Source organism: Symphodus melops (assembly GCF_947650265.1).
Source record: "Symphodus melops genome assembly, chromosome: 21".
Lineage (NCBI taxonomy): Eukaryota > Metazoa > Chordata > Actinopteri > Labriformes > Labridae > Symphodus > Symphodus melops.
In genome coordinates, this window is record NC_136711.1 from 7451084 (window position 1) to 7464512 (window position 13429).

Genomic DNA, 13429 nt, shown 5'->3' on the forward strand with positions numbered 1-13429 from the left:
CGATACTGAACTACAGCTGGAAAGGGCCAATGCTGCTTAAAAGTTAGGAAGAGAACTAGCGTTATATGTTTTTTTAATTGTAAAATTAGGCCGATACTATTATGTCTTGCTAACCGTAGCTAGCTTCAGTAGTAGCAATTGCTACAAATGTACATAGCATACGTTTGTAGCAGACAAATATTTTAGCTCCCTTAAAGGATTATGGGAGGCTTTAAATGATTAAAGCTGCGAGGCTTATTAAAGCACTTAAAACAGTAAAGTAATTAGGTCGTGTATTGTAGTAAATCAAATTCTCAAATTTCGTTTGATATTTAAAATGAACCAAGTGTAAATACTGACCATTAGTCCTAAAATTATAGCTCGATAAAATAATATATTGTATAGAAAGCTGTTAGTTGTGGATTTCTACTAATTGCCTAACGCTATTATTTTTGCAATAATATTTTTGTTGTTTACTTTTTTCAGACATTGGTGCAAGATGTCAACTGACAGCAAGAGTGAAAGGAGTATCCACAATCATCAATGTACTTATGAGGCTTATGTATGAGTTTTAGCTGAATAAAGTTACTACCTCTTAAGTAGAATGTTCACACCCAGAAATTTCCATAATTGCACTGGCTAGCTATTTTGCAACAGTACAGGTGTTAGAATATCAGATAGATAGATAGATAGATACTTTATTGATCCCGAGGGAAATTCATTCAACCGATGGTTGTCACACTTAACGTTTTGTAGACGATATGATAATATTGTTATTCAAAAATGGCTTGAAACAGAAGGAGATCAGCTCTGCATCGGCTTCATCTGGACATGAAATCAGGTAGGCCTGCATTTTGAGAAATGTGTTGCTGTATCAGATACCATTGACATGACACATCTCTGATATGCACATTGTCTTATAATTACAAGTCTTTTCCTTGTGGACAAGATACAATGCATGTGCTTTTATAAGGAAAGCCTGTATTGTGGTTGTTTTGTGACCTAACAGTGAGAGACACATCAGAAGGATTTTGAAAGTTCTGGGATTGAGGCGGAGAGACCCCCAGCGACCTCTCACTGAAATCCGCAAAGCTGTGGAGGTAAGCCTTAGTAAAACAAGTATCGTCAATTAGGCTAAGATATTAATATGTATTTCTGGAACCTTTTGTTCTGGAAAATTTTATTCCATTTGTACTACGAAGGTCTCATAGAATCTGTCATATAAAATGTATCTGAAATGTCTTAGAATACTACATGCACAGCATATTGGGTGTTTTGTTTCCCATCATTTTGTTCCCTTTATTCTGTTTCTCACACTCTGTACATGTGGGAAGAGTCACCCAGGCTCTTTCTCACTGGACTCCAGCTCCTTCTCCGCCTTGGGAGATGGTAAATAATCATGTAGTCTCTTTTCTCACACTAGGGGATAGATTGTGCCCTGCCAGGTACAATCGGGCAGTGGCTCTATGTGGTGTGATGGGGAAGTGCTCTGTGTAGTGTGATGGAAAGGTATAAGTTTTCATGTTTGCCTTTACTCGGGGGCCTCTTTCTCTCCTCACCGTGTGAGAGAGGGGTCTTCGAACGCTTATCTTGCCTTCGAATAAGGCAAGATCGATCTGGTCATTGAGACCAGATCGATCTTGGGGTTCCTTTTTGAATAGATCTTCTCACTCTTTATTTTCACTCTTTAGTAATGGAAAAAATTCCACAACACTTTGCTGCAGGATTTTTGCCGATATATTGAATACATGTAATGAAATGTTAGTTGCTCAGGTTGTATATGCAGTCTTTTTCCTTATGATAATTCAAATGGTTTAATATGTTGTGTAATGTGTTGATTTACAGAGTGAGATGAGACAGTGGTCACCTGAACAAGGCATCAGGGCAATGCTGAAACGGGTTCGGGATATCGGAGGAGTGCAGCCTTGCTACAGGTTGGTCTCTATACTTTGCTCTTAATATTATGAGGTAGAAGCTCATTTCAATTAATTTGTAGGTCATTTTAATTAATTTGTAATCTCCTGTTAATATAGAAATGATTTTGCTGAAATAATGAGGGATCTGGACATCAAAAAAGAGTTCCTGGCAAGAAGAAAATTCACCGTAGGAATTACATCTGCCATGGCCCAAATGACACCTGGCACATTGATGGTACATATCTTATCTTTTAAATTTAAGTTTAAGTAAATTTCAACTTAAGATAGTAAGTGTATACTCATTGCAGAAACATACATTGTTCCATACAGGTAATGACAAACTGAAGTTCTTTGGCAAACTGAAGTTCTTTGGCATACAGATGTATCCACATGCCATGTATTGATGGGTATGTTGCATTTTCTTTGCAGTCTGTTAATGTAAATTCATTGATAATTTAATGTTCCATGAAGATTAGGTGTTGATGTAGATTTTGTCACATATGGCCATGTAGACTTTCAGTAAAAGTCTTGCTATACGTGCCATTAACGGTAATTCAGTCCTATTATAGTAATGTGAATATGTGCACCTTTTCTGTTGTTGTCCACTCAGTTTTTCTAGGAAACTTCTTTGGTTGAAGCAAGGCACTTCCAACCAGCAAGCAAAGATTTGTTGCAAGATACTTCTACGATGCTGTTCAGGAGCAGGGTGGTATGCACTGTATTGTTTTTAATTGGTTGGAATTCCTAGTAAACGGGTACCGAACAAAAGATTTACATTTTGGTAACAATAGAATGTCCTTGATATGGTTTCAAACACCAAACAGTTATGGCACAAACAAAAGATTTTCTTTTTGTATGCTCAGGCTGTCCCACATTGATTCGAGGTGACAGAGGAAAGGAGAACCTTGTTGTTGGTCAAATGCAGATGGCATTTCACATGCGTGAGCAGGGGAACCAGGCACAGCAGTGCTTCAGAATGGGGACATCAGTGCACAACCAGGAAAGTTTTTACATTTATACACAAATATTTTTAGACCAGCACTGATGGCATTCAAAATAATAGTGTAATTTTTCCTTGTTTAGAGAGCCGAATGGTTCAACAGCATTTTAAAGAGGGCATGGATCAAGAAATGCTGATTTGAGGTATAAAAGCTAAAAGATTTAACAATACAGACGTAATAAATATAAAGTACGCTCCTAAAGTTTAATATTTTTTTGCTTAATTTGACATTTACACCAGCTTGATGTAAAATGAACATCCAACACCAACAACTGACAATTTAGATGTTTGACTTTCTTTGGTTTTTGGACCATATTTTGGATTAGATAGTTTTCTAAATGTAATGTGTTGCTAGTCAAGGCTGATTGAATCTGTCCCCAAGAAACACATAGAAACTGTAGAGTATAAGATCAAGAAAGTCCTCGTCAGGCAGGAGCATTTGCTTTATTCTAATTGCATTCTGAAGTGATCAACAGTTATGTTGTGTATACGTATTTAAGGAAAAGTATGAGGATGTTTTGACTTAATATAAAAGAAAATAAATGCTGCATACCTTGATTTTCTAGATAATTTGCTACATGATTTTATTTTTATTTCAAAAACCCACTCGTCTTTGGGAATTAAAATCTTGTAGTTTTTGGGAATTTCCTCACTCTTATTGTAATCGTAGACTTAAATTTGATTGACATAAATTTAGAATTTGGTTCACTGTTGTATGTTTTAATACAACTTCTTGTCTTTTTCAAAATCACATGCTTAGGCCATGATGGAGTCTGGCATCCTCGAGCTTGACAACCCTGTACACATGTAAGTCAATAATGATCAGATTAATTGCATGTCACTAACAGATTTAATGTTAACATTAAGTTCCATTTCTTTCTCCAAAGCAACTGCTTGCAGTACACACACCTTCCTCGTCTTCAGAAAGATTTGAAAACTGAGCAGATAACATGGAACACCCATGACATCCGCAAACAACGCTATGCTGCAGGTCCATTTGGGAAGCCAGATGTTCTCTACACGTCCCCACCTCCTGGTATGTTACTTGCAAGTTGCAACAAAGGTTGATAATCTTTATTTAACTTAGTTCTAATGTAACAAAACACATGTCATTTGCCAATGTAATCACACCATTGCATCAGACTGACACATTATAGGAACAAATACTGAAATTTGTAAATATATATGTTTTAGTGTTGGCTACCTATCTTTTTAAATTCATATTACTAAATCCGTAAACCTACTTAAAACATTTCATATTTAAATTTACATGCAGGAAAGACATTGAAGCTTCAGCTTAAAGCATTGTAGGTCATGGTGAACTGCTTTATATGCATGCTCTGAAACAGCTTTGCAATTATTGATTTACTTGTCATTCTAAGGGAAAATGTTACCAATTTTTCTCCCCCAATTGCAGGTTTTGCTGACATGCTGTGCCCAGTCGACACAGACCTCCTCGACTACGCTAAAGAACTTGTCAGTGAGAAAGATGAACCATCAATGGTGGCAAACCAGGAGTTCCGAGACATGTGCCATGCCATTTTGGAAAACAGTCATTTTCCAAACACAGCAGATGGTTGTCTTGCTGCATACCTCATGATAGTACAAGAATTCACCACTGCCATGAATAGGAATACAATTCCTACACCCTGTACATTTGCAGATGCAAATGAGATATACAAAGTTCTCATCAGACAAAGGATGGGAGGGGAGTGAGCAAGTGACATCTTTAAAACACCTAACCAGTCTTCCTTTGGCTAAGACAAGCGACAGGGCTATCAGCTGGAGTATATTCAATACCTTTTGAGAAATAAAATGATGCAAATAACTGGCAATGTTTTTATTTGAACATTTTCACAGTATTGGAAGTTTAGTGTTAATTACAACATACAGCACAACATATTAGCACAGTGGTAAAAATGTACTGTTAAACCCCAACTTATTGCTTGATTACCAGCTGTAGCCATATCGGCTTGCAAGATCAACTCCTGACTTGAGGAACTGTACAACATCAGATGCAGTAGGCCTCGATGCGGGGTCATAGCTTACCAACCCACTAAGAAAACTGTACCTCTCACTGAGATGTGCTAGGGCATGTGGTGGGGTTTTGGCAGCCATTAGGGCAACCAGCTCTCGTTGTTTCTTGACCTTCCACGGAACAGACCTAGTGAGGAACTCCAGATATGTGGCTCACATGTCTGTCTGCAAGGAGGCCTCTTCAAAGTGTAGAATGCATTCGGGAGCCATGTAAAGATGCGTGCCACCAGTTGGCCCGACAGCCTGTGCAGTGAACCTACTGCCTTGACGAACCATCACAGTGTCTCTAATGTTTGCCAGGCCCCAGTCTGCCAGGATTGCCTTCTTAGATGGGTAGTGAACCTGTAAGGTATTGAAATACAAACCTTTTAAGGTTAGGTTGTCCAAAATCTCACAGATTTTATAACTGGTCAAAACCACGTGGCTGCAACAGACATACCTATATAATTCTCATACTAATTACAGTCCTCTATCACCCATAGTGTCCAATGTTTATGGTATTCAGGTAGGATGCACTTTTAACTTTTTTTTATTGATGTGCAGTGAATCTCAGGAAACAGATGCAAGGCAACCTTGGCAGGGATGAAGCTCACAACTTAGCACCACACCTCACAATATGGGTTAATTTGTCTTTACAATTTATTTTTCAGTTGCTTGATAGATTTCTCAGATCAGAATTTAAAATCTCAAAACTTATTATTCAACCTCCACATCATGTAGTCATTGGTGCACATAAAACAAATTTCTAATTATTTTGGACAAATCCTTTGGGACATTCATGCAAAGTATGTATAGTTGTCTACTCTTTCCTACATTTTCAAGTGATCATGCCATGTCGATCAAAATGTGTTACAGTATTGAAAATGTGACATGTTCAACCATTCTGCATGTACTGATTCATGCAATGAACGAATGATTAGATGTTTTAGGGGGCAAGACAATCACAAATAACCAATGTAAAACATGTTTATCTACAGTACATAACATAAGCTCTTGATAATGTAGGAAATTGTACAAGTATACATAATCCTTTGCATGAATATGCCAAAGCATTTGCATCTGCAGTACTGTATCTGTTTCACTTGTTGAAAAGGCAGAGAAATTCCTTTTCTGATGTGCATAAGTGACTTGATGAGGTGGAGGTTGAACAAATAGTTGAGAATTTCAGTTGTGATCTGGGAGAATAAACAAAATCAGGGAGAAAAACTGTAATTCAATATTCAAGATTCAAGATTTCTTTATTTAGTTCCGAAGGAAATTTGCCTTGAACGTACAGGCTGCTGCATAACACATAACACGACAGAAAAGAAAAATACAGTAAAACAGTGCATAGCACACAAGTGCTGACAGTGCAATAAAGTGCATACCTACATACATACATACATACATACATACATACATACATATACATGGCATTCCTTTACAGGAACAGAAGCTCTACTTACGGCCTGAGTTCAACAGAGAAATGGATAGTGGGATAAATGAAAATTTATACCTGTTCAAATATCTTTTCTTATTTTTAACTGGAACTCTGTAGCGTATGCCTGAGGGTAACAATTCATACTCAGAATTCAAGACAAGAGAGGGGTCTGCAGCTATTTTCTTGGCCTGTCTAAGTACAGTTCCTTCAAATATTGTTTGAAGAGTGGGGTGCTCCCTCACTCCCATCACTTTAAGTGCAGTGTGGACCAACCAGTTTATTTGCGTCTTCAACTTCACAGTTAAATTACCAAACCAGGAAACAATTGCATAGCGAAGTATACTTTCGATCACAGAATGATAAAAAAGCAGCATCACCTTCTGCTGGACACCGTACACCCTCAGCCTTCGCAGAAAGTGAAGTCGCTGCTGGATCCTAGTACACACACTATTTACATGGACACTCCATGATAAGTTATTGTCAATATGTACTCCGAGATATTTGTATGAATCAACCTGTGCAATATTAACGTCATGAATAAGTATCGGCGCGTGGTCCCCCACATGACCCGGGTCAAAGACCATTTCTTTTGTTTTTTTTGTATTGACTTTTAGGTGATTGTGCTCACACCATGGTACAAAGTTGTTTACCTCCTGCTTGTACACAAGGGTGTTTGTATCAGAATCCAAGAGGCCCAGAATGGCAGTGTCATCTGAGAATTTAATAAGAGAAACACTAGAATGCCTGCTGGTGCAGTCATTAGTATAAACCGTGAATAAAGGGGGAGAACTCACACACCCCTGAGGAACTCCTGTAGTTATTACTTTTAACTGGGATGTTGTCTGGTTCACTCTGACCTGTTGGGTCCTGTTTGTTAAAAAAGAGTGGTACCATCTGATTATAAATGGGTTGACGTTCATCTGTTTGAGTTTATTGAGAAGGATGTGTGGCTGCACAGTATTAAAGGTCGAACTGAAGTCCACGAACAGTAATCTGGCATAAACCTTTGGATTTTCAAGATGTTGCAAGATTGAATGCGTTACAGTGAGAATTGCATCATCAGTGCCCCGGTTGTCTCTGTAGGCAAACTGATATGGATCTAATTGACCATTAATATTTGACTTCAGCTTCACCACCATCAACTTCTCTAAGCACTTGACTACAATGGAAGTCAAGGCAACAGGCCTATTGTCGTTGTTATCTTGGGGGACCGCTATTTTTGGAAGAGGGATGATGGTCGCCCTTTTCCACAAAGATGGAACTATATGCGAATCCACTGATCTTTGATAGAGGGGGGCCCAAGCTGGTGTTAGCTCCTCTGCACACGTCTTCAAAAGGAAGGATGAGACAGCGTCAGGGCCTGCTGCCCTGCTAGTGTCCAATCTATCCAATAATTCAAGACAAGTAGCTTACCATGACATTTGCTGGCTTTAAGTCTTGGTGAATAATTTTTTGTGCATGGATATACTCAACAGCCATTGAAAGGTCCAATGATATGAAACTGGCATCATGTCCTTCGAGCTAACAAGACAAAAGGTAAAATATATGTAAACTGAAGAAATAGTGAAAATGTTGCTCAAATTAAACATTATGGGGTCAAGTGTGCAGAAATCGTAACTATGTCCTGCATCTCTTCCGAAATAAATGTACACGTATTGTCAAGAACTTCAACTTCCAAATTATCCATAGAAGTGCAGTAAAAAAATGGCACAGATACAGCTCTAGCAAATAAAATGCTTTTATGGCAAGCTTCTGTGGCAGCAGACAAATCCCTCATTATGGGTAAGTAAGCCACCCCACAGACACACCTAAACATTGTTCATGCAGATGTTACGAATATTCTTTATCTGATCAGATCCAAGAGGAGCCTGACGGTCCTCTGGAGAGGCCGGAGGCCCTCATCTTCACTCTCCGCCAGATGTCCTCACACAACTCAACTTTATGATCCTCCTCCCTCTCTGCTTTCGACAAGACCCTCAGTTTGAACCCTTCAAACCTGAAATCATAAAGGCTATCGCATCTCATGTAAACATTTTCAAAGGACTTCATTATGCAGAAAACATATGGAACTACTTTTTCTTCCTTCGTTAATAAATCGTATTGACACTTAGGAAAACACTTCTGCCACAGACTCCTGATTTGCAGGACAACTTTAATCTCCCTCTAAGGAATGGTTGACCCTTCGGTGAACTCCCATGAAATGAAGGGAAACCATATGACTTCATTTCAGATGTATGTTGACTAACATGTATGTTTCATTTTTTAGGTGTATAATCTTTCTAAGGACATTTAAACTAACGTTTTCATCCAAACAGGATTTAAAACGGACAATCTATCACGAAGCTATTAAACAATTGGGTTATCATTTGAAGTCACTGCCTCGGTTCAAAGATTGTCATGGAGCGCCAGTGCCATCTGGTGGTTCTTTTAAATCAATGTTTTCTTCAACAGACAGGACATCAATTTTACGCTTAAAAGGTGTTGCATTCATGGTCTGATATTATGTTTCGTTTCAGTTTCATGTCTGTACATGTCTGTTTACATAGAATTAAAAACTCTGGTATGGTGTTTTAGTTAGTTTAGTTGCAGAACTTTAGAGTCATGTTTCAGCCCGCCCAGAGACACATCGTCCGGAAGGGGTGTGTTATCCTTAGCACTCTATTAAAAAGGCCGTGCGTCCTTCATATCGCTGGCTGGTTCCCATGTTTCGCTGGTAATTTTTTTGTGGAATTCGAAAACTTTTCTCTCTGGTTTTTGTTCGATATATATACTTTTATTTTTGGACATTAGTGCTTCTTGTTTTTCTCAATATTTACCAGACCAAGAGACACTCGATTAAGTCGTGGACGTGCAGCTTCTAATCGAAAGTGTTTTTGTTTTATTACTCTGGACAATTTTTGGAATTTTCTCTCCAAACAAGTGACTTAAAACGAATCATTACTTTAACTACTGGATCGGCCAATTCAGTGGGCAAGTTGACGATCGTTTATCGTCAAACTGTTTTTTTGGACATTCATCCGAGCTGGGAAAGCTGACTTGAACACATCTAGACCTTTCTGAGTGCCCCGCTAACTCGGAATCCGACCAGAACCACGTTGGTTCAGGGCTGTAGGAATTGGAGATGGACTTCCAAAACCCATTCTCCAAACTCCAGCACCATTTGGCGGACTCGTGGTTCAGTGAGTGAGACACACAACAGCTTGTTTGTTTACTCAGAAATACGTGTCAAGGGTGTTCTTCATCGTAATTCTTTCCCCTAATCCATATCCGCCGTAACATAGTTCCACTCTCTTCTTGAATTTTTCATTTTTGTCTCCCGGTGATTTCTGATCCGAATCTAGTTAATAGTTTTTGTTAGACAGACGTAAACACAGCACCATACTGAATTGGTTAAGATAGTATCTGTCATCTCTGGTTTTTCATATATATCTGATGCTCCTTTAAGATCGTTACTTTTCCTGTTTTTTGTTTAATCTGCCATTAAAATTATAAAGCATACATCCAGACTTGTGTTCGTATTGATTCATAGTGGTTGAACGTTTCGAGAATAAAATAATAAATCCATGAATTTGTTGATTTTTCATAATTAATAAAGTTTATTAGTTTCCATAATTAATAAAAATTGTTCCTGGTGAGCCAGGTGGTGCCCTTTGTTGTGTTCTAAAAGCTTATACTTCTCCGGCCAGTAGGGGGCATAGTGGGACAGTTGCTGCTCTAGAGAAACGTAGTGGAGAGAGAAGAAAAAGAGAAGGAATGTGTTGAGAAGAATGTGCGCCGACATTAAAGAAAGTTACAACGAAATCCTCTGTCCCATGATGCTTTAATTTTGCCTGACAAATACACAACACCCTTCTTCTTACGAGGTGTGTTAATCTATTTAACACGTAATATTAATGATAGTATTCCGCAACACAGACATAAGAGAAAGAGTTATGGCACCTTTACAAAGCAGTTGTCTGTATGAAGCACTGCTTCCAGGGTGGATCCGTGAATGTATTCGGTCGCCAACAAAAAGCAGGTCTCACTGCGGGCTGCTGCCATGAGTCTGACAATGTTGGGATGAGACAGTCTCCTGATAAAATACAAGACAAAGAACACAATGTAGTGTCACATTGTTTTACAACATTGATAAATATAATGATAAATGTATCATTATAAAACTTTCGCAAACACAGCACTATCAAATAAAGAAACAATATAAATCACAAGTTCTTACAAAGACACGTTTATTTCATGTTGGATGTCGTCGTCGTCCTCACATCCTGCAGAGCCAAATACTATCCTTTTAACAGCTGCCGGAGTACCATGGAAAGAACCTTGATATACCTTGCCAAATGTTCCTTCACCAAGTAGGTTTTCTTCATCGTATTTAATTAAAGCCTTGTCCACATATGGAACACGTGGAAGATACACTTGGGGATAAAAACACACATTATCAAACAGCTGCCACTTGGTGCTCCAATCACTCCTGTCATGTTTGTAGAGCAGTCATATCTAAACCATGCAAGGCTATCTCCAGGAGCTGTCGTCAGTTTCTACCCCTGAAGTATGACAACTGTTATTCTTTCTTTGGTTTAACTCAACCTCTGCTTAAAAATATGTCTAATGATAAATCTAGCAAAAAACATTACTTGCATGATGGTAAAATGGGAGTCATGCTGGACGATTAAGGGAGAGACATATTTGCAGAACCTACAAATAGCCCCACTGCTCTCCTTTCACCTATAGGTGCACATGGTGACAGCCCTTGGCTTACAGCTCTGCCTATAATTGCAGATGACCCTGAATTTACATCCACCTGTGACCTGCACTGGCTTTCCTTTCTCGCTCTCCCTGTCTCCAGTTCATCTGAGCTGAATGTCTTAGGATGGATATCCTATGAACACATTTGGAGAAAATATCTATACTGCATGTTTTCCATTGTGTACTAACTAATGTCCGTGACACTAATCAGACCATAATGAAGATCAAGGCTTTACCTGATCTGCAAGACTCCTACCCACATCAGTTTCAGGAAAATTCATCTGCAAAATAAGACATGTATTAGACTAAAATTGTAACCATGCATGGTGCACACATACTACACAACCATATACCGGTTAAATATGTAATTTAAAAATACAATAAAAAAAAGTCCATACATTCAGTATCGGCAGACATACAGATGCCACTTTCATCATCGCCCACATCAGTTTTAAGGAGTTCATCCCCTGGCCAGAAACTGTTTTTGCCTATGTTGACCAAGTCATCATAGGTTTCATGGCCTTGTAGAAGGACGTAAGGTGGAGTCTCATCTAAAATCAGTTTCTGGTACCGTCCATACTTTCTGAGAGTTCTAGGCTTCCAATCCATTGGAGCCAGTCTTATCTAACATCGAGGAAAAAAATAAAAAATAAAATGTAATCATAATAAAAGATTTGATTTGATTTGATTTGATAAAGTAGTTATACATTTAGACTGACAATTGTGTCAAGCCAAGCGATCTAAACTATTTCTTAGAAACAGTACCAGCTCTTACAACTGTGTACAATTTTATTTTTCCTTACTTAAAAATGCATTGGCCCTTCTTGAGTTGGTGTCATCTGTAATATGAGAGGGGCAGTGTTATGAAACAACTGCATTAATGCCACAACTGCCACAGGCTTCTGTACAGTGAACTTCATATACAAATGTGATGTCCTCATATTGTATGTTCATCAGCCTGTAATTTTTTACAAGTTGTGCAACAACTATCAATAGTCGAGCCTACCCGTTTTGTCAGCTGCCAGGAGCTTTTTGACTTTGGCATCAAAGCCTTTTTTGGTAAGCTCACCTGCAAATTAAATTTGAAGTGGAGGGAGTGACAATAATGCAGTAGTCAGTCACCAAATCCTGAATCAAATTCACCTTTTATATTTTAACATAGCACCCATTTATTTTCATGACACCTGTTGCTATTCGTCACAGTATGTTTAACTGAGCTTTGTATCGTAATAAGTACACATACATACATGATTAAAGGTCAATTCTGTCAGCGTTGTGTGGCAGTCAAAGTCAGCATGAACGTGCTACCATCACCGTTAAACCAGAATGAAACTGTCGTTACCGTTTTCAAGTTCTTTTTGAAGATCCTCATAAGCTTTCACTTTGTCCATCTGCTGAAATATATATGGATCAATTACTGACCAATTTAGCAAAACATCAGCCATCGCTACTAACGTTAATGTACTGAAGCTAGCTACGATTAGCAAGACACAATAGTATCGGCCTAATTTTACAATTAAAAAACATATAATATAATGCTAGTTCTCTTCCTACCTTTTAACCATAAGTCAATAAATCAATATATATAACAATGGCATAAGAAAAAGAAACAGAACGGCGAGCATTAACTAAAACTTACTGTTGTGTATATTCATTCCGCGCCCATAGACGCGCCAGGGTTGTTGTGGTCGCATCTTGATGACGTTTCATGTTCCCCGGCAACGCTCCGCTTCTTCCCCCCAATTTAAAAATATATAAATAAATAAAAGGCCGTTTAGTCACCCCCCCCCCCCCCCCCCTCGAATTTAAAAATAAATAAAATAAATATGTCTGAGGCAGTTCCGTCTGAGGCAGTTTCGTCTGAGGCCGTTCAGTCTGAGGCAGTTCAGTCTGAGGCAGTTTCGTGCAAAAACATAACAACCCCTCATTACAAGAAAGTCAAAATAATTTTGTCGTCAAAAACTGAAAAAATGCCTCAAGTCAAAACTGAAAAAAACGTGACACCAACCCTTATGAAAAAGTTAAAAAAAAATTATGGTCAAAAATGGAAGAAAACATGACACCCTCTTGAGAAAACTGCAAAAACATAACACCCCCTCATTATAAGAAAGTTGAAATTATTCTGTCATAAAAAACTGAAAAAAATTAAAAAAATGCCTAGCCAGAAAACTGAAAAAAACGTAACACCAACCCTTACGAAAAAGTTAAAAAAAAATGTATGGTCAAAATGGAAGACAGCTTGACACCCTCATGAGAAAACTGTAAAAACATAACACCCCCTCATTACAGGAAAGTTGAAATTATTTTATGGTCAAAAATTGAAATAAATGCCTA

The 13429-nt window shown here is 38.3% G+C and overlaps 1 protein-coding gene and 1 long non-coding RNA gene across 5 annotated transcripts; one reads left to right on the top strand and one right to left on the bottom strand.

The window, feature by feature from the left end:
• The first annotated feature begins 940 nt into the window (after positions 1-940).
• On the top strand, positions 941-4713 carry LOC306842455 (uncharacterized protein). 3 transcript variants are annotated; one of them, XR_013781740.1, is made up of 3 exons: positions 949-1079; positions 4313-4447; positions 4570-4705. XR_013781740.1 is itself a non-coding variant. In XM_079372737.1 (3 exons), exons 1-3 carry the CDS (start codon positions 3659-3661, stop codon positions 4609-4611), a joined length of 492 nt encoding a protein of 163 aa, XP_079228863.1. In that variant the 5' UTR covers positions 3630-3658; the 3' UTR covers positions 4612-4713. The 3 variants fall into 3 exon arrangements, 1 of the variants encoding a protein (XP_079228863.1); XM_079372737.1 differs by lacking the exon at positions 949-1079 and adding exons at positions 3630-3702; positions 3783-3931 and having other exon boundaries at positions 4313-4713; XR_013781739.1 differs by having other exon boundaries at positions 941-1079; positions 4313-4713.
• A 7149-nt stretch (positions 4714-11862) lies between these two features.
• On the bottom strand, positions 11863-12771 carry LOC306817398. Of its 2 annotated transcripts, none has more exons than XR_013778021.1 (4): positions 12650-12771; positions 12438-12489; positions 12102-12164; positions 11863-11934 (listed from the first exon to the last, which is right to left on the bottom strand). It is a non-coding gene; the product is annotated as an uncharacterized lncRNA (long non-coding RNA). The 2 variants fall into 2 exon arrangements; XR_013778022.1 differs by having other exon boundaries at positions 12438-12486; positions 12650-12770.
• Between the last annotated feature and the right edge of the window lie 658 nt (positions 12772-13429).

What these genes read in the sequence shown, in the direction of transcription:
- LOC306842455 (XM_079372737.1), top strand. Translation starts at nt 3,659, where the DNA reads ATGATGGAGTCTGGCATCCTCGAGCTTGACAACCCTGTACACAT. An exon ending in CTTGACAACCCTGTACACAT is followed by an intron (nt 3,703 to 3,782) that starts GTAAGTCAATAA and finishes CTTTCTCCAAAG; the next exon opens with CAACTGCTTGCAGTACACAC. An exon ending in CTACACGTCCCCACCTCCTG is followed by an intron (nt 3,932 to 4,312) that starts GTATGTTACTTG and finishes CCCCAATTGCAG; the next exon opens with GTTTTGCTGACATGCTGTGC.